At 39.1% G+C, this 21,429-nt stretch overlaps 1 protein-coding gene across 1 annotated transcript; it reads right to left on the bottom strand.

Annotated features, from left to right (window-relative positions):
- Positions 1-1,655: 1,655 nt before the first annotated feature.
- LOC101863414 (solute carrier family 35 member C2) lies at positions 1,656-19,792 on the bottom strand. The gene is made up of 10 exons (XM_005092073.3): positions 19,418-19,792; positions 14,637-14,856; positions 13,240-13,390; positions 11,967-12,030; positions 10,849-10,921; positions 9,455-9,623; positions 8,409-8,492; positions 7,734-7,909; positions 7,163-7,286; positions 1,656-5,268 (listed from the first exon to the last, which is right to left on the bottom strand). The coding sequence occupies exons 2-10, from the start codon at positions 14,829-14,831 to the stop codon at positions 5,129-5,131; spliced, it is 1,176 nt and encodes a 391-aa protein (XP_005092130.1). The 5' UTR covers positions 14,832-14,856; positions 19,418-19,792; the 3' UTR covers positions 1,656-5,128.
- Positions 19,793-21,429: the final 1,637 nt, after the last annotated feature.

Raw genomic sequence — 21,429 nt, 5'->3', positions numbered from 1 at the left:
ATTATCTATGGATGCCCCCCCCCCCCCTCATTTTGTGAAAGGGGGGAGGGGGGTAAATCCAATCACTGCCACTTTTTAGCTAATAATACATAGGCCTACCTAAGCTAAGATATTCAAATTCTTTGGTCTGAAGGGAGCACGTTATACCGAGGTTTTAATGCACTGCGGAGTAAACAATCTTTGGTATGGCACAAAAAACAGCATAACAGTTCGTCTTATAATTCATGCGATGACAGATATCCAATAATGCTGTCAGAATTTCTCTGATATTTATTTTGTTCTGAAGTTCACCAACAACTCAATGATATGTTACACCGACACGCAGCAATTCACTCTTGTTTTAGTAGAGGTTTTACGGCGCTCGCAACTGCATAAGGCCATATGAGCACCAAGCGGTGGATGTCAACAGAGAAGCCCTTACAGGGAATTCAACAGCACAAAGTCTGCTTCGACTATCAAGGCACCCCGGAAATAGAGGGTCACAACAGTGTGACAAACATACAAAAGAAGTAGAGGAAAAAATGACGATAGTAAGGATTAGGAAAGAAAAAGCAGCAGTTCCCTGTTGCAGGTCAGGCACAGTTATGAGCTTGACATTGATGAATCAGCCCATTTACAATTATAATTCTACTGTCCATAAGAACTCGAGATGTTAATGTCCCCCACTTTGGCAATGCCTTAAGACATTTCAGTCAGTGGCACCGCCCCGGGGGTGCAATTCACTCTGACATACTAACGGTCAAACAATAAGTGGGAAAGCAAGACACTATTTATTGAGTGAGATCAGTAGACAATTTTATAGAATGCTAGATGGGCCCGACGTTGTGTCCTTGGGAAAGGCACTTTACACGAATTTTCCTCACTTCACCCGGCTATAGACAGCGAAAGATCTTGTCAGTTTGAGTTTTAGGACACTAGCAACACAAATAAGTCATAAAAGTAGCAAAGATGAGAGGTGTTACTTCAATGTGACACAAAAAGAAGGAGAAATAAGGATAACGTTTGATAGGAAAGAAGGAACGAACCAAACTTGAGCACCCACCAACCACCCACTTCTAGACAGAGACTTAAAAGCTAAAAAAAAAACTAACCCCCAAAAAAACTCTTGAACACCTCAAACACAGGTAACTAGCATCCAAGAGTGAACTCCATTTAAAGGAATTATGGCCATCAGGCTAAAAGAATACATGAAAAAAAATTGAATTGTAAAAGTGACAAACTCTGAAGGGAACACGCATATCTTCTTCTACTTCTTCACAGTCCACAACTGGTGGAGACCAAAACCATTGACAAAAATACAATTAATACAGTTGAACCTGCTCTAACCACCATCTGTATAAGACAGTCACTTGTACAAACAGACACTTCCTATCTCCTCCCATGTGTATTTTCACATTATAATGACACTGTATATGATAGCAAACTGTTTCAGACAACCGCATTTCTCTTTGACAATGGGTGGCCGTCTCAGACAGTTGTGAATGTATTTTGATTTGTTCACCATAACAGTTCATTGAACATTTGGCAGCAAAGGTTGAAACACTCAAGGCACATCACAACAAGAGGGAGACAAAACTCTTCAATAATATCATAATACTTGTGTCTCGGAAAAGCCAAAACGAAAAAATTATATCATCAAAAACTTTTTTCTTCTACCTTAGATACTTTTTCTTTGGTCACGAAGTGTCAGTGGCATGAAAATAATATCACCAGAGCTCTGTGCGGTGAAACACAGCCAGATATAGCACAACTCCAAAAATGCCATACAAATGTGTACAAACAATGACAACAATTTTTTTTTTCTCCCAATTTCACACAAACATTTGATTCAAATCTCTCTCGTAACATGAGCAGGTTTAAACTACTGTAATCACTACCATGTAAAGCACAAACAGAGCACCTGCTCAAAGCCCTACAGTTTCTTGAAACCTTAGCATTCCGTGCGGAGAAGCACAGCCAAAAATAGCATAAGTTAACTCCATAAATATATAAATATACAAACAATGATAGGAGAGAACCAAAAGAGAATTTTTCCTAAATTCCCACGAAAAGCTGGTTCAATTCCCTTTTGCATCTTGCATTATGAACAGATCCAAACTACAATCATCTTTAACATGTAAGGCACAAACCTCCCACCATACTGTAAGCCCTACGGGTTCAAAGTACCCCAGCAGCATGAAGGATACGAACATAGAAAGTGAGAGTTGACTCTGGACCAGTTAAAGAAGAACAGATTTCTGGAAATTACAGAAATGCCAGAAGATGGTATGGTTTGGGCCAAGCACCCCCTTTCAATACTGAACGATTACATAAGACGCCGGACCTCCAAGAGTAACCTCTCTTCTCAATAGAACAAAGCCAAACTGCAGAGAGACTTGAAAACTTTCTGCACAACCAAAGTTCAAGGACACCCCCCCCCCCCCCCATTGGGGATTCAACTAAGTTATCACCACAAAAGTAATACAACTGATACTACTGAACCTGAGCTTATCCTCTGGAAAGACTTAATTATGAACAAAGGAGAAAAAGAAAGATCCCAATGGGACATGCGGACAAACACCATATAACGCAAAAAAAAGAATGAGATGGCTCAGACATATCCTACGACTTCCAAACTCAGTAATTTTCAATCTGGCTGCGCAATCAATGGGAAAAGAGGCTGAGGATAACCAAAGATGAACTTGAAACAGACAACAGCGAAAGGCCTGAAACTAGTAGCCAAGAAATGGAGTGATGTCCCCTCCTTTGTTGCAGACGGGTCATCTCTGATTGCCTTAAGCTTCTCAAAGCCTGGGAATCCCTAAGTCTAAGTAAGTTAGTAACCTGAGCTTTAAAAATTGTTTGTGGCCATGAGAAGTACAATACACAAAATACCCAAAGACAATTATCAAATACTGTCGAAATATTGAAGTTAATAACAATAACAGACTTCATGAATATACTTCAATGCCTTAAAAAGACAGACACCATTATCACTTTTCAAATGGTGACATCTTCAGATTCAGATTCACAGACAGCCTTAACAGATCTCATAAGAATCCATCGTGAAAAGAGAAAAGGAAAGACGGCATGTTCTAACAACATCAGAGATCTTTTATGGAAACTCACTCTACCTGCGCCAACAAGCCAGATTTAGAGTAATTTCCTTTACAATCAATCATTTTTTTAAAAAAAGTATAGAACCAGTTTGTTTATTTGCTTTTCATACAAAGCAGGTATCAGAACATACCTTAAAAACATAAAACAAGAAACAAGTCAGACCTAAGTAGATAATTATCAGAGGTCACTTGTCAAATCCCTCTCTTCATTCCTACAATAATCATAATTGTGATAACGTTTACCCACAATACACTACCTCTGAAGTCTTTTTTTCGTAATCAATATAATATCAAACATATTTTCTGCCAAGTAAAACGTAAGTACAGTAAACTGAACCTTTTTAACCAAAACGTCACTTACAAGGATTCTATTCCTCTAAACTTACAAGCACATGAATGCCAAAAATGCGCTGTGTAAAGAAATCAGGAAACACAACTGAGAGTTTCTTAACAATAAAAACTCTTTTGATTATGAGCGGTGGAAAACAAGAAGAGTGTCAACGTCCAAAGTAAATCACATTTATTTAATAAACACTACTACCATTACGCCATGTTAGATTAATTGTCTCTAGAAAAACAAGACACTATCCCACCGATAGCTCAACTGATAGGGCACCTCCACCTTCTGAGGACAAACCTCACAAATAAATTGATGGTGTTATACTTGCTCTCATTGTGTAGCTGGCAGAAAAAAGTCAACACTTCTTTTGCTCTAAAACAACTGTTTAAAACGATCCTGTGGATTCTCTGCAAAAATTGGGAATTAATCAGGTACAATTAATATAAGTAGAAGAGAATTACCATGGGCTAACTTTTGTGTCTGTTTACAACATTTACATAAAAAAATTTAGTTTGTTAGCTTTAGAGTTTTATAGCATGTGTAACACAATAAGGTCAATTAAGTGCAAAAGATTTGAAGTGATACCAGAGAGTAACATATGAAGAAGGAGGAGGAACGATAAAGATAATATATGTTTGAAGGAGGAAACCAAACCAGAGCACCCACCAACCACCCACGGTCAACGTGTTTTATGTTGTGCATTGAAAAAATGTCCAAAACACCAGTTACAAGGCTAGAGCATAACATTGTTGAAATGTGCGCACACTGATTGGACCCTTAAAGGGAATGAAAATCTTGTCGCAATAGCACTCTACTATGAAAAAAAATGTTTGAACTAAAACATACAAGAGACAATATATTAATATAATATTTTCCAAACTAACAAAAACATGTCTAAAGTCTTCTTTCAAGTCATCGCGTAAAGAGAGGAACAAATATAAAATGACTAAATCTGGAGTGTTATCTAACAGAAATATAATATAAGTTATTGACAGACTGAATGTAAATATTGTTGCCATCCAAGAAAACTGTTATGTACCAAAATCATTCAACTCTGGCATTATATGACAGTCTTCCTGAATGGTGAATGTATATTAAATTGTCATGTCGGAGAGATGCACATTAATACATAGAGGATCACAGTATGTAAGAAAACAGAAAAATTATTATTAATCAAATATACCAGAAAAGTTACAGAAAACCCATTTCCTCACTACAAGCTCAGTCCTGGTCCCACAAAAAAAGCACAGCATCAAAGTAAAATGTCACAGATGTAAAACCAGCTATAACATTTCATAATCTCTTTCCTTGGCACTGTTACAAAACAACATACACGCATGTTCCCAGCTCTGCATACCCCCACCCCTATCCCCGATTCCTCTTTGTACGCTCTCATCTGCATTTACGCTTTCATTTCTCCTTCTCTCACTTCCCCATCTCTGTCTGTCTGTCTGTCTCTCTCTCTCTCTCTCTCTCTGTCACTCTCTCTCTCAAGCAAGCAATCAAGTATAAAAGCAAGCAAGCAAGCATACATGAACACACACACACAAACATATACATGCACACAAACACATGTTATAATACAGTAGTAGTATACATTAATCAAAACCAATAATTTGAAACTACTTCATCACATCACATGTCCCTCCATGACCCCCATGACCTTTCACCCACAGGCTTCTGCCAGCCGCTATCTGTCTCTCTCCACACTGAACAAATCCACCTCATCACTCTCCGTGTCCTCCTGATTGGCCGAGCCATCTCGACGTAACATCTCCACTGTCTCCACGGAACCGTTCACTTTGTGATTTACTTCCTCCGACTCTTTTCCTGAGTAGCAATGAAAGAAAATGTATCATGTCAGAAGCAAGAATTCCTATATTCATTGTCTTGTCATAAAAACCTCAGTATAACCCTTCTAGTGTCAACGACTGATGAAATTTAGCCGAAAGTTTCATTCTGTGGTGACCACCAATAATTCGAGTTGCTATTTCCGTTCATTTATCCCATTTCATATATCACCAAACATTTCAACTCCTTCACAAAAGTAATGAGCTCTCCTTCCTATTTACATTCTACTTTCTGAAAACGTATAGGCTTATGGCCTTTACTTGCTTGAATTGCCTGTTGCCAAGCATTTTTCAACATAATATAGTGAAATCATGATTTCTACTGACACCACAGGCTATTTGGTCGCTTTTAAGCACAAGCGGGCTGTCCCGAAAAATGTTGTTTCGAGAAAATAGAAGGTAAAGTTTTTGGACCCTTGTTCAGTTTCCTTAAAAGACAAGGAGAGTTTTCTCTATAACCAAACAAATATACACACCAATGAAACCAAACTTCTCCTACAGGTAGGGCTATGCCCACTTTTGGTGTAGGTTAAGACTTCTGGAAACCCCCGAAATCTGGGTTAGCCCGTTTGTCCTTCAAAGCGACCATTTGATACCGGCATGTGGAGGGTGGAGCTGGGCAACAATTCATTTACTCATGTTCATATTAACTGGGTTGGTTTTATAGCTTGTAAGCACTTCATTCTGTAAATTTTGACAGTACAATACACATTGGGAAGGGAAATTCCTCTTGAATTTTCGTTACATAGGCAAATTAAACACAACACCAAACCAAATGCACACAATAAAACTTCAATTACACTTTATCCTTTACTTTGTACATCATCCAAGGAAATCCATCAACTCTTGACATATTCTTTCCTCTCTCCTGAGTGGAAGTGTAAATGATACCAATGATAGTACATAACAAGATGGGCCACTTCTCTCTTTGAGCCAATTAAAAAAGTGTCCTCAAAATTTGGTGGCGCCCTCTTCACAAAAGCGCACTCTTTGCGAACAGAGTTACCCTACTTGAGTTTTAAAAAATCAAAGTGAAACTAGCAAGTTTTGGGATAAATTTCGGAAGAACGCTTTTTTTTAATGGTTACGCTGACAAAAAACCTCTTCCGGAGGAAAGGGTGATGGTTTTCTTCGTTTAATTTGACTTTAGAATGAAAGGCGAGAGGTCATTAAAATTTTAAAAACCCTAAAACTCCGCACTGAACGTACCCGAACTGCTGATGAACAGCAGTCGATCTGCGCACGCAAGGAGGTGCTATTCCTATTCTTCTTCTGGAAAAACGAAAGAGAGCTTCAAAACAGACTGCAGCGCCATCTGAAGCAAAGAGCATACTTCCTGCGGACACTTTTTTGGCTGAGTGGCCCATCTTGTTATTTACTATCATTGATGATACATAAATGATAGCAGATAGTAGATATATCACAGGCAGCCCTCAGGATGCACAAACATGGCACCTCACCAAGACAGTGACAAGAAACAGTTGGCAAGAGACGGGTTATTGTGAACTTGTGGGAGTGGGAGCCATCTAGTACAGTCAATGAAAAGCAATAAAGATTTATATATGAATGGTATTGTGATAGCATACGCTAAACCAAAAAAGGGAAAAATGTAGAAAACAATGATACGCTGATTCATAACTGATATGTTGTTGAAGAAAAATTGGGCTCCAAGCACTACAATATCATTGGTTAAAGCACATTTTGAGACCAAATATTCTAAAGCAGCATAGACTTTATAAAAAGAATCTAAAGGGGAAAAAAGCAGAAGTTCAAGTACCGAAAAAATGTCACAAGATACATCTTCCTTTGTGCACAAAGCCCTTCATAAGTTCCTATAATTTTTTTCTTTTTAAAAACTTGTTATCCATACTGACCATAGACTGCTTTGGTTACAACGTGCAAGACAATTCCCAACAGGCAGATGACAACACCGACACCGTTCAAGAGACTCGTCTCATCATGGTTAATCAGGACAGCAAGGACAAAGGCACACAGCTCCTGTGGATTGTATTACCACACTAACATCTTAGTGCCATAAGAAAATTCCTTTTTGGGTTTTTTTACAAAAAGTTAATAATTAAAAATCTGACACCTTTGAGTCACTACAATATCCTGGAAACAAGAATCAATTACAAGGAAACCTTTAGAAATTATTCTTCCAAAAGTTTTCTGTCTGCAAAGACAATGTTCAAGATTGTTCACAAGGGTGTATCCATGATTCATTTGTCATTGTTCAAAAATCTAGAAGCTGTCAAAGCTGTTCAAAATTAAGAAACTGTTGAAACTTCAAATCTCGAAGCTATTGTAATTGTTCAAAATAAAGTAACAAAAAGCTTGTTTTAAATGCTACATATCAATAAACTGTGACACTGGTTCAAGATAACCTTATAGCATTGAAAGGCCAGTTAAACCCATATTGTAACATACCACACCGGTGACTCTTACCTTAAAAATGCCGGATATAGAGAGGGTGAGGCTAGAGGTGTGGCACACCAGCAGGAACTCGCTGAGCTCCAACATGAAGCTCAGCCCCGCCCCGATCATGATCATGCCCAGGGAGGACATCAGAGTGGACCAATCGTAGAAGCCGAAGTAGTGGCTACTGCTGGACACACTCACACCTAAGGGGCAGGGAAGGGGGAGGGGTGGAGGAGAGATGACAAGGTCAGTTGACTTTGTTTCCATTTTTACGACAATAAATCCCCAGCACCCATCAAGAGCACAATAGTTTTTAACACCCTCACACCACCCTACCAATAGGGGTACTAAATGTTTATATTCAACCAAAGGTCTGGCAGCAACCAAATATCCCCTAGGCTTTTTTTTTAAATCAGTGACCAACCATCTCTTTCGCTTTTTATGACAATAAATCTTTTGCACCCATTAATAGCACAGTAGTTTCTAATGCTTTCACACCACCCCTGCTAAAAGAGATAATTACACATTTACATTCAACCAAAACCTTTGCAGAGAATAAACATCTCCTTGACTTAATGCAATGGATGCCAAGAAGATCAGTTTTGTGGGTTTTTAGAAGCAGCAAAGTACTTTTACTTTCTTTCAACATACTGATTCACTGGTCATCTAATTCACAGCGATCACAGCTAGGACCATGCTTACCTTCCATCCCAGCAGAGAGTGGGAAAAGAGCTAGAATCATCCAGGGCTGTATATGGTACATCATATCCAGAGGATTCTGCAAACCTGTGATGAAAAAAAAGAAAGAGCAAACACGCTTGACTTTGAGTACAGAGAAGAACCCCAACATAATGATGGTCCTTCAGTCCAGGAAAGAGTAGTAAGAGACAGAAACAACTGAAGGAAAAAAAAAAGAAGAAATTTAAGACTTATCAGCCGGACCCTCCAACCACCCACCAAAACAATGTGACACTACAGAAAGTGATTAAGAAATAGTACACATACAACAAGTGGTAGGATGCTGCGACAATCTATTTGATGAAAGAACTCAATTGTCTATGCAAGCCCGGAAGACAGCTGTGCTTTCGTCCCAGCAGCAGATGACAATCTCAAACTGCCCCCTGCTGATGGGATTACACATCTGTTAAATCCCCTCACAGAGGAGAGGAAGACATGAAATAAAATGGGGACTAACGTACAGCTGTGACCAGGATAATAAAAACAATTACTATAAGAATTATAATAAATGGCATTTTTATAGTCTATATCCCCACTCAACAGCAAACTCTATGTGCTTTACACTCAAAAACATTCTCTGCTTCTCGGGAAGCTTAAAGTACAAAAAGGGATAAAACACTAACAAACTGACAAGATAACATCGAAAGGAATGCAGAGAGGAGAGATTGGAATGTTATAAGTTCTGCCGGGGCAATATAAATTATAAAGTGCAGAGAGCTTGACTTTAAGGAGGGACATTCATTTTAAAGATTCAATTTATTACTATTTACTATTATCATTATCATCACAACGTGTATCAGTACTATAATTATTATTATCATTACCATTGTTATAACCATGATTACTATTATTATCATTACTGTTATTTTTTTTTATCATCATCATCATTATTATTATTATTATTGTTATCATAATAATTACTTATTTACTATTATTATTTTTATCATCAATATTATTACTATTACTAATATCATAAGGCCTACTATTATCAGAAATGCCTGTGGTCTCACCCAAATCTTTCTTCTGCAGCACAATTTGAGCCAGCGTCCAGCGCAGGCCGGACAGCACCGAGGCCATCATGACCAGGATGAAGCCCTCCAGGTTGAACTGCGTCGAGTGGAAGGTGAACAGGAACAGGCCGGAGAAGATGCACAGCACCACCAGGATCAGACTCCAGCGCTGGGGACCACATGGAAGGAACGACTCTTGAGTTTGAGTATGTGTTTAACGCCTCTATCAACACTATTAGGTCATTGAAGAGGCGGGGCCTCCTAGTTCAACGTCCATCTCCGAAAGGACTGAGCCAAATGGGAATTTTGTGTAAAGTGCCTTTCCCATGGAGAAAACGTCGGATTGAGCTGAGGCTCAAACCCCCGAACCCACAACCTCACGATTATGAGTCCGATACCTTAGCCACTAGGCTACTGACACCACCTTAAATAAAGAGAAGCACGATGACTCAAAAACGGTCATATGGTGCAGGAAAGAAGCAAAACAGACAGATAGTTACAACAGAGGGAAAGAAAAGAAATAGTACTTATTAGTGGCACCCTCCAATGGACTCTGACATAGCATAAATTTATTCTATTTTAGTTAGAGTCTTGTGCCGCTTGCAATACAGATAAGTCATATACGTGAAATGGTGTTACTAGAGAGTAATAAACAAAGAACAGAAGGAGGAGAGATCGGGACAATAGATGTTTGATGAAAAGAAGGACCTGAGCAAACTACATTAAAACAACCGCCAAACTCCCAAATACAGACTTGTTTAAGCAAACAAATTCATCTCAACACAATATCTGTCATTTAATGCTGCGGAAAGAGCAAGGCAAGTAGACAGAAACATGTGGGACAGTAAAGAAGTTATAGGACCTACCGGTGGCATCCTCCAGCCACCCATTGACAAAGAGAGCCTTAGATTAGAAAGAGTTTAACACCAGTTGCAACACAAATAAGTCAAATAAGTGCCAAAGATTAGAAGTGTTCCAAGAGAGTACCATACAAAGAATAGAAGAAATGGAGACAAAGGCAATAGATGTTTGATAGGAAGGAAGGCACCCGGAGTCAATGCCTGAGGAGACAGATGATATAACAAAGTGGAAAAAAGTTACCCTTACCTTGCACACATAGCTACTAACATTTTCAGCAAACCATAGAAGTGATAACAGACCTAAACTGGTTATGGAGTCAGCATTATGGGGCCGATATAAATTGACGTAACAAAATGGACAATATCTGTCCTTTTCCTGCTCTCAAAGCATCAACCATAATTTCACCCTTTTCTTGCATGCACTAGCCTAATTAGTTGCACCCCCCCCAAAATCGTGACAGGTAAAAAAATTTTTTTTTAATAATCACTGCATAAACACTATTGTTTGTTATGACAGCAGGTAGGCCTACTTACAAATTTTTCCAGCCTGAGTACCAGAGAGAAAATCAGTATGAATATCACTGAAGTTGTCTTGGACATAACATACCTGTAATATAAGAAGACAAAATAGAAAGTTACACAACTGGACTAGTAAATGTAGTCTTCTTTTCATTGAGCACAAATCATCACATAACTTTTATTTACATTTTGTCCAATCACAGCCAGGGGTCTGCCACAAACTTAAAACGCATTTTGTCTGTGTTTAGTGCCATATAAAAGATAAAAAGATTAACTTTATATCTAACAAAAAAAAGCTATTTTTAATTGAGACAAATGACACCCCCACCCCCAATCCCAACAACTATTCTGAAAGGAAATGAAACCGGAAAGAGAAGAAATAATTTCTATTAATAAAAATAATAATAATAATGATAATACAGATAATTCCATAGCACCCACTCCTATACAAATCAATACTCTCTAGGTGCTTTACAATACTTCCATTTCAACACAAAACACAAGGGAATGAACATGCATAATGAGCTCTTTAGATTAACACTAACACATTAGCAAATGTTCGTACTATCACAGCACAATCAATGATATGTATTTTACTCTATGAACAATGACTAACTATCCAGATGGCCCTTTGGCTTACTTGGTATACCCGTAGAACCTTTAGGCCTTCCTCTTAAGCTATTAATTGAATTTTTAATTTTTGCCTCCAACTTTGTATCCCTCAAATGTTGCAGGAGAGTTCCAGACAGATGGAGCTGGATAACAAAATGACCTCCCAAAGAGTTATTGACTCTCGGCCTGGTATTTGAATAAGTAAAACCTCCATCATAAATAAACCTGAAATGTCTTTAACTGCACTCAAAATGTATATTAGCTGTTTAAAATAAAGGCATTCAAAATCAGTGGAGAAAATCTCTGTTCCCTTCTGTAGGATGCACAATATAAACTTTTTTTAAATGTTGTATTAAATAGGACTATAAAGCTAAGTTCTGGATAATTTCCCTATTGCTGTCACCTATAGGTCTATTCTAACTTAAGCCTAGCCTTCACTTAACAAATCAAATCAATACCAATGCATAAAACCATAAGAATCATTTTCAGGCATCTTCTCTTCTTATACTTCAAATACTCACAAGGATATTGTTATAAACTCAAAACTCCAGTTTGAGAAGCCAATGTCAAGGGAACCCACAATGCCTGAGGAGGGAAAATGTATTACAAAATCAGAAAAGCAATTTATCATTGAAAAAGAAATAATAATATTAACAATGATACACAAGCTTTAAATTTTTTAGAAACAGTTCAGCATCAAGATCAGCAAAATGATGTTGTTTTACAAAACATTTTACAGCACTTGCAATATGATTAGGTCATATAAGTAGCAAATATTAGAGGAGTTACAACAAGAGAGTAACGAAACCAATTAAGAAGGAGGCGAGATAAAAACGACAGATGTTTGATAGGAAGGAAGGAGCAGGATACACCAGGACACCTGCCAACAATTCACCAGCAAAATGAATATGGTTCAAATGTTGTTTAACAGCACAGCCCAACTGCAATTGGACTCATGCACACTCATCACAGTCAACAACTCTACACTGTGTCAAAAGTTGTTTTTTCTTCCAATTCAACAAACATAAATTATAAATGGAAATGCAAGGCAAGAAAAGTTGTCAACAAGACAAGACATTACAAGATTCCTAACGCCACTATTCAGGAAATAGTAGAAACCGAGGATATCTCTATCATCATATCAATAATAATAATAATAATAATAATAATAGATAGCATTTGTATAGCGCATATCCCCGCTCAGCAGCAGGCTCTATGCGCTTTACACTATATTATTACCCCAGCAGACCATAGAACACTCCAAGCGCTCAAACACTAACAAACTGACAAGATCTTTCGCTGTCTATAGCCGGGTACCCATTCCCACCTGGGTGAAGTGAGGAAAAATCGTGTAAAGTGCCTTTTCCAAGGACACAACGTCGGGCCCCTGGCGGGATTCGAACCCACAACCTTACGGTTGCGAGTCCGAGAGCCTAACATAACAAACATTAATGTTGGGTTTTGTGCACCGAAACAATTCATAAGCCTGTAACCCAGCCAAAATGTGTACGAAAACAAAACACAATGACTACAAGGCCAGGGAATGGCCAAGAAAGACATACCTCACTGGAGTCAAAGTAAGCTTAGCTTCATATGAGATCCCAAAAGATTAAATGTTCAGACCTAGTAAGAGTAGATAAAACACCCTTATCATCCCACTACAGTTCTACTGGAATAAACAATACAGACTAAAGAGAGACAACAAATGTCTGGTAGTGTACGGAATTTCAACAAATACAAGACAGGAATGGAACCTATGCAAGAGAAGAACATTTACTGTACTACTCTACCTACCTGCAGCAGCCACTCGTTTGCAGTATGTCTTCCAGTCAAGCATCACCCGTGGCTCTTTGTTCTTACACTCTAGTAATAGGCGGATGATGCTCGAGGCCACAAACTTGAACACAAAGTGACACAATGTGATGGACAGTGTCACGGAGCTATTCTGTGGAGGCAACAACAGAACATTTGAAAAGTTCAATATTTCCATTTCCCAGGATGAGCTTTGCACTACAATAAAATTGAAAAACAAAGACAAAAGAAAAAATATCAATAATTATTTATTTTAACAACTTAACCAGTTTTAGCGTGACTAAAAGAAAACAAAGCAAAGTCCGTTCTAGAAATAAAAATTAACGTGTCAAAGTTGGAGATGTTAAATTGTAAATTCGTGTCATGCACAAATGAATAGTCTATGGACATATATACTCGTACAAGATGCATACTCCTTCATTCGGCCTCTGTCATGACATTGTGACTAAACTTAAAACAAAGGTTGAAATTTTGAACTTTTTCAGCTTCGTATCAAATCAATGCTGAATAAGATATAATATTCATCGTAATGAATGTCATGATGCGGTGGAATCAGGTGCTCGTCAATTTTGGGGCATATGTAGTTATTGGTATCAGCTTAAGGCTTTTTCATTTGTCTATCTTTGGATGAAAAAGTATCCAGCTATCTTGAATAGCAGTCAAGATATTTGCGATTGAAGGTGGTGCAGGGTTGCCTGGTTTCAAAGGTAAAATTAGCAAGAAAATGGCCACCAAAGCTAAGTGATCTCCAAAGCCACAGAGTGATGGACACCACAAATGTACAAATTTTTTGCCATTGATCAACCTGTTTAACACTTCCAGTACCATCAGTGACTTACATCGTCAGGCTGTGTTATGCGCTCACTAACGCTGGCTCGCCGATGCAACCAGGTACACTAAACATAATTGAACAATGAATGGACGCACTGCACAGAAGTAAATACCAAAGGAAGTCACTCTATATATGATAGCTGAATGGTTCATGAACCTCTTTTAATTTTTAAAGCATGTTTCTTGGGCTGTCAAGGTTTTTTTTATTTTAAAAAATTCTACCACGGCTTCAGCGTTCTAAACTGGTACAGTACTTGATGGTTTTTCACCATATGAGCCTTCAGTATTGTAAGTGTTAAGTAAAATCCACACAGAAATGTATTTTTAAATGGACATATAAGATGTTGAACCCAAATAAAAAGATAAGATTAAAACTTGCCAAACTGGCAGAAAAATGCTCTTTTACTCAATTTCATTATTTTGACAAGCGCCTGATTTCACCATGATGTCTCACATATTACTAAGACTCTGGGAGTGCCTGAGAGTGTGAGACTCGTTCTTCGATCAAGTCAACTAATTAACCATAATACCCCTATAAATCAACAAACCTTGAATAAATACCGGTTGTAGAATGTAAGTCCAATTGAGAATATGTACATAAACAAAATAAGCGCCAAAGTCACTAGCATTTCTTGCAAGTACTTCATTGAACACATGGAAGTCTTCACCCTCTCCTCTTGTTTGGCGACCATAGCCTTGAATTCCCGTAGATCACGGTGGTGGGCTTTCACTTTTTTCCCCATCTTGATTTTAAGATGGCATTAAACACTGGGGAAAAAAAAAAAGAAAATTCAGTTAAAAAAGTAAGGATGTGAAAGAGAGTTATTTTTTAGGTAAGCAGGCATTAGATGACCATTTCACAGTACACTGGTAATGGTTTAAACCTTTTCTCTTCTATCTCACTTCTACTAACAAGAATCCAGTCATTTTAAACTTTCATTTTTCATATTTTTGCGTGGAAAAAAGGAAAAAAAACTTTTTAAAAAAAATTACGATACACCTACACAAAATTCACCCATTACTCTCACGGCGTCACTTTTCGCCTGATTCTGTTACTTTTAGTTCGCATGACTGAGCAGCCCGCCGGAGCTCCCCGGGTCGGGATCACGGGGTTAATGAGCCCTGAAGCGACATTGCCGGTGTCGGTCAGGAAGTTCACATTTTTGACTACGTTTAAAACGATATAACTTCTTCCCCATCCCACATAGCAAACCATTACGCGGATGTACTAAAAGCTCAATGTCTTGAGACTTATTCTGCGTTAGAATGGTTAGTTTCTGTGCCTTAGTTTTTGTTCTAGACAAGTGTTTGTAGAGTACCCAATTTGTCCTATTTTAGTTACAAATTTTTATGAATAAATGATTGTTAATTTTAAAAAGGCTTGACAGATCTCTCCAAAACCTGTGTTAAACTGACTACAAATATCATGTCTTTTACCATGAGAAATCTTAAATCTGCGCAAGTAGTAATAGTCAAGTTATAAGAGAAGAAAGATGCACATCTGCATTTTTTAACTAAAGACGATCAGCGTTAGCTCTTATTTTACTATTAAACAAGAGAAAGTTACTCTGCGTTTGTTCATGAATCATGCTGTGTCTGTGGCAGCCTGCATACAACTAAAAAGATATAATAAGCGATTAAAAAAACCACAAAACCGTGTAAATACATGGGTAGAGATAAACTTCTTGTATGGAATAAAAATAATGACAGCTAAAACATTCATTCTTAGTTTTTGTGTAGGAAATATGCGCGGACACAATTATGAATGTAAAGAAATCAGTCACATTGTCAGTTATTGCAAATGGTCATAGAAACGGAAAAAAAAAGCTGGAAAAGTCTGGTGCTGATTCAGTGTCCCTGGAAAGCTAGAAATTATTCTTATAACCCAATTACGAGAAGTCATCCCTATTATTCAGTCTAATTACAAAACCTAGACTTAGCGTTTTAAGAAAAGTAAGGAATTTCTGGAGTGTTACAGATACTGTTCGTGTATTAGATCTACGTTGAAGATGTATTCTAGCACTAAAATCAATTGTACTTTTCATAGACAAACTTCATGGTAACTTTTGTAAACTTTCGAGAAAATTGCGAATATTCACAATTATATTAGACACATAAAGTTGTATTTGGAGGAATTACTTCATAGCGAATTGTGTGCTCGATGGATAAAATTGTAAAATTACAGCCTTCTATTATATGCGCAGATACCATCTTTTCTGAGTATCTGCACCAATGTTCATGTTCCAAAAGTTCGACAGATTTTGACGATGCCTTTTCTTAATTTGATTTTTTTTCATTCACCCTAGTCAAAAAAAAATTACAATTCAGCATTGCTGACTCCAGCGCGTCTAACGAAATAACCAGACAAGTTACAACGTCCGTTCTTTTTTGAGTCTCAAGAGCAGAAATGCGTGCTTTGGGTGCACTTGATGAGAATTACCATAAATACAAGGATACACCTTAAATTGTATATTGAAAAGTACCAAAAATTAGGTCAGCCCAGAATGAGCGGCGACAGGGAGCTGACCCTGTGACCCCGACGTGATAAGGCGCCCGGCGGGGAACCCCCCGCGGCAACTAAAATTCCACTGCCGGTGCGCCGTGCTCTCAACAATAAAAAATTTTGATTGTGCCTCAACTTCTTAACACCACACTGCCTTTATTGCAGGTTGGCAGACAGAAACTGTTAAAAGTACTCTTTTTTCAAGAGTTATATATAGGCCTACGGATCATTACTAATTAGCCAGCCAGGCATGTGATATCATATCATGAGGTGTAAATAGTGTAAGGAAGCAGAGGAAGTGGCAGCTGTGTTGGAAATAAATTCAGAATCAGGTTTCTTCCTACACAATCTCGACAATTACACGTTGAGGCAAACAGATGAGAGGGTTTTAAACTACTAACAGATGCAGTCAGCTCGAGAGAGTAACGTACTATTCTCTAAGTGAGCAGGTGAATATTATGGACCAGCTCTAGCAGACAAGATACTCGACCCGAGGTTAGGCCTATCGTCTATTATTGTTAACAGTTGCAAACCAAAAGTAGTGTCACAGGGAGTGACAGGCTGGTGATGTTGCACTGTGTATGGTACCTTTCACTGCATGTGTTCACACTGTGTGCATTCTAATTTCTCACAAAGGCGTAGTTTTAAAAATTCTGAAAAGCCTTGCAAAAAAAGTAGTCGCCACAAACTGGCACTCATCTACTGTGGAACTCAGATTCAACGAGCTCGGATTCAACAAGAACTTGGACTCAATTAAAGGAGATGGATTCCCCTTCTTTTTCTTCAATAAAAATAAACTGGATTCAACGAACACTTAATTCAGCAAGCTTGGATTCATTGAGGTCGCTTCCAGGGTGAACAGTCCCCCGCAGACGTGGCTTCTCTCATTTTTCTCCCACAATGAGCTTTATCTCTTCCCGGAAACCACAAATTGCACCTGATTCGTGAATCATTATTCTCTTTGTGCCTGGCCGATTGCATGCGACCAATCAGCGGCTTTCTTTCAACACATATGTTGTTGGCACGTCAGATGGGTGGCCTGAACACGTGTGACTGTGTGTGTGTCTGGGGGGGAGGGGGGGGCGGCGGCACCATTGGTCCGGGCATGGAACGTCGCAGATACAAATGCGTCACAGTCTTTCCCCCCCCCAGCAGAGTTAGAAAAGCAGTCAGAGTGTTGAGCCGCTGCATCTACAGAGTAAACTGAGCTGTTGGCTAATACACTCTTGCTCTTAGTCTTAACGGTAGGCCTATTAAATAATATAATTTAATTCGCAGTGGCTACGTTCACGGCGCCGTGAACTTAGATTTGCAGGCTACATTCACGGCGCCCTGAATGCAGTTTACAGGCGCTGTTGAGGCTACATTCACGGCACTAAAGCTTTGTTTAGGGGGAGCGTCCACTGCCTGTTTATATCTGCCGGTTTTAGTCAGTGATGTATATATATATATATATATATTTAATATTTTGGCCAGCTTCAAGTGTTCCGTCCCATGAGATAAGGAAAATGAAGCGCCCTTACAGAATTAAAGTTGGGATATGGGATATGGAAAATTGGATACGGTACATGGGAAAAAAGAGGTGAGAGATGGGAAACAGAAGGTGGGATTCGGAAGATGGGACTGGTCATAAAATGTGTACAAGTAATGACTATATTGCACAGGATCACCCTGTGAACCGATGCAGAGAGAAAATGACGGGAATCAATTATCCTTATTACAAACACCCTCTCTCTCTCTCTCTCTCTCTCTGTCTCCCTCTCTCTTTCCACTTTCTCTTTTCTTCTCTCTCCTCCCCCCCCCCCCTTCCTCTCTCTATTTTTCTCTGTCTCTGTCTGTCTGTCTGTCTCTCCCTCCCTCTTTCTCCCCCCTCCCCTTCTCTTCTCTCTCTTTCTCTCTCCCCTCCTACCTTCTCTCTCTCTTTTTCTCTCTCTCTCTCTCTCTCTCTCTCTCTCTCTCTCTCACACACACACACACACACACACACACACACTGCCGGAAGACAAAATTGATCACTTTCAACTCGAGAGCGCTGAAACTCGTATCACAGGCCGTCCCGCGCTGACACAAGGTCGCACCCAAGTCTCATCCGGATGCGAAATAGGGCAATTGAAACATCCTGGTAGGCTTATAATGCCTTTTTATCATATATCCTATGCGTTGTAGCATAATTGAGAGTTCATCATTTTCCCTTACACTGGCGAGCTCTGGCCAGAGCTCAGTGTAAAAGGGAAAATGACCAATGGTCCATCGGTCAAGGAGCACTGCTTCGTTTTCCTTCATCTCATGGGAAGGAACACTTGAAGCTGGCAAAAATATTGGAGCTTTTTCGGTAGTACTTCGTTCGGCACTCTTTGAAAATTGCCTTCTCATTCCAATTGATAATTTGCCATGCAAGCGTGAAGATTGTGTTGGTTTTTTAAAATTATTATATTTGCCAAGGAGGCAAGCCCCCCTCAAACTCAAACCCCCCACTGTTAAGGCTAGTGCGCATTAATACGTGTAAACACTGTGGGTCCACCAAAGTTCAATGCAGCCAAAATAAATTTTTTATACAAAAAAAGTAGAATAATATTACTGGCTAAAAAAATGTGGTAGGGTTCACTTAGCCTAGATTCTATAGATCTATGGCCACTTTTGTCCCCTTGCCCTTAGCAATCACTTCTGTTTCTTATTTAATGTAAACAAACGGGAAGATTCTAGAATCTAGATTCTAGATATCTATATTAGATCTAGATCTAGATATCAAGATCTAGATCTAGAGAGATCTACTAGACAAGCAAGAAACATTATCATTACCATGATTTATTAAATGATGTTACCTACCCCAACACTCGAGCCTAGATTACAGAAAGTTACCGTTACTGACAGTGACGGAAAAGCCTAAATTTTCTTAGATCTAGATTCTAGATCTAGATCTAGAATTCCTCTTCATATTTTGATCTATGAAAATGCCAGTAAATGCAACATCATTTCGTTCAACAACGAGCACAGCTGCTTCTGTTTGGTACATGCCAGTACTCATTAGCTTAGCCTACTGCTACACTTGTTTTACAGTTTTTCACATGATTCGTAAATGACTTGACGTGGAGGTTCGATAATGAGACAGCTGGCAGTCGAAGCTTTTGAAAAGCTTATACCGGGTATTACAAGAGTTATTTCCCGTTGGCTGTTTCGCATCTTTCTTTCAGTTGTCGCTGTGATCCTTTTTTTCAGAAGCATTCTGAAATTTAAAAAATAATGATAATTGTATTAGTCCAACATCTAAATTTATAGGAAAATTAGAATTGCATATTCATGCTGCGTTTATTCAGCTAATATTAAAGTACCAAAATGGAAATAAAGGAGAAAAATGTGTTGCTGGTGCCCTCCGCCAACCACCCCCCCCCCCCGCCCCTTTTCCCCCACGTTCTATCTAGGCCTATACGTGATGTCTCAAAAAAGAGGCTGTAACCCTCGGAAAACATAGAAGGTAATACATGTAGTGATCAAGAAAGCCTGTTTCGAGCCATCAATGCCATTCTGGAATTGACATACAGTAGAATGTTGTTCACCGTTGAGACGATGAAAAACAATACAGTCACTTTATTTGAGTCACCCTGGGGCCGATTTACACCGGAAAGTTCTGTCTCAGCGGGGACAGGGGTGGTCGCAGAAGTTAAAGATCTGTTGACACAATAGATGTACACTAAAAAGGAGATAACTCTATGGTTGACACTGGTCTTCCGAGCCATTCTGCGCTGGTTTAGCTTGGTAAGAGTTTTACGGCGCTCGCAACTGTATAATAGGGTCACATGAGCGCAGCTCAGCTACAGCAATTCTGTAACGTTCACATAATATCAATTCTGTTGCGTTCACATATATAGGCCTAGATCTATACTAAATCTCTGCACCCTTGCAGACAACGGACCCCCCCCCCCCCCCCAACTCTGTCCTTTGCAATTTATCGCTATGTTGTGGGATTGATGTTGATCGAGGGCCTTCAGGTAAGCTTTGATGCTGCCTTAATTGAGACATTTCTTCTGGCCTCCACGTGAGGGTTTGCCATACTGACCTCCCAGCTAAAGTATATCTGCATTAGGATGGTAAAGATGCTAGACAGGCCTGCACACGTGAGTTTTTCAGTGTCCTGAATCTTATCTCACCACATAATTAGGCCCACGGGTCTTCTGAGAAAATGCCGAAATGGTTCCGTTTTCAGGCGAGATGCTGCAAATCGCCCATGTTTTCAGCCGTGGGAGAGAGAGAGAGAGTGAAAACTATAGCCCAATACAAATGCACACCTTGATCTTGGTGACTAGCACTTTAATCTTTTTCGTATTCATTGTTACACGGAAGTTGTGACAGAACAGCAGGGAACTTGTCTACAATGTGTTGCATTTTGGCGTCTCAAACAGAGTTGACCAGGGCTTCCAGTGCTGAGAGAGTGGGACTGCCCTCGTGCAACGACTTTTCTACTTAAAAAAAAAGAAACTTCCCCGTACAGATTTTCTTCGTATGTGTTGGTCCCAATAACCCCATAAGCCCCTTGGATAATACTGAGGACACATTCATTCTCGGAGAGTGGGTAATTGATATTGTCCGTTAAAATTATTAATCAGAATCTTGTTTTGGCTTGAAAGCCTCATAAGGTTGAAGCCTGATCCGTGTATGTGGCATTTGTTACTGATGCCAACCTACCTCACTGAATGTGTTAGTCAGAATAGCCTAGAAATTAAAACTGAACAGGGTGGGAGTAAGAACACATTTCTACTTCACTCCCTTTGAGGCTGGAATGGTTCAGATGTCTCGTCATTGTCTTGGACTCTGGCCAGCATACCGTCGTGGAACTGATGTAT

Source organism: Aplysia californica, unplaced genomic scaffold (assembly GCF_000002075.1).
Source record: "Aplysia californica isolate F4 #8 unplaced genomic scaffold, AplCal3.0 scaffold00040, whole genome shotgun sequence".
NCBI classification, from domain to species: Eukaryota; Metazoa; Mollusca; class Gastropoda; order Aplysiida; family Aplysiidae; genus Aplysia; species Aplysia californica.
The sequence above is the reverse complement of the archived record's forward strand: the minus strand, read 5'-3'. Positions and strand labels throughout refer to the sequence as shown.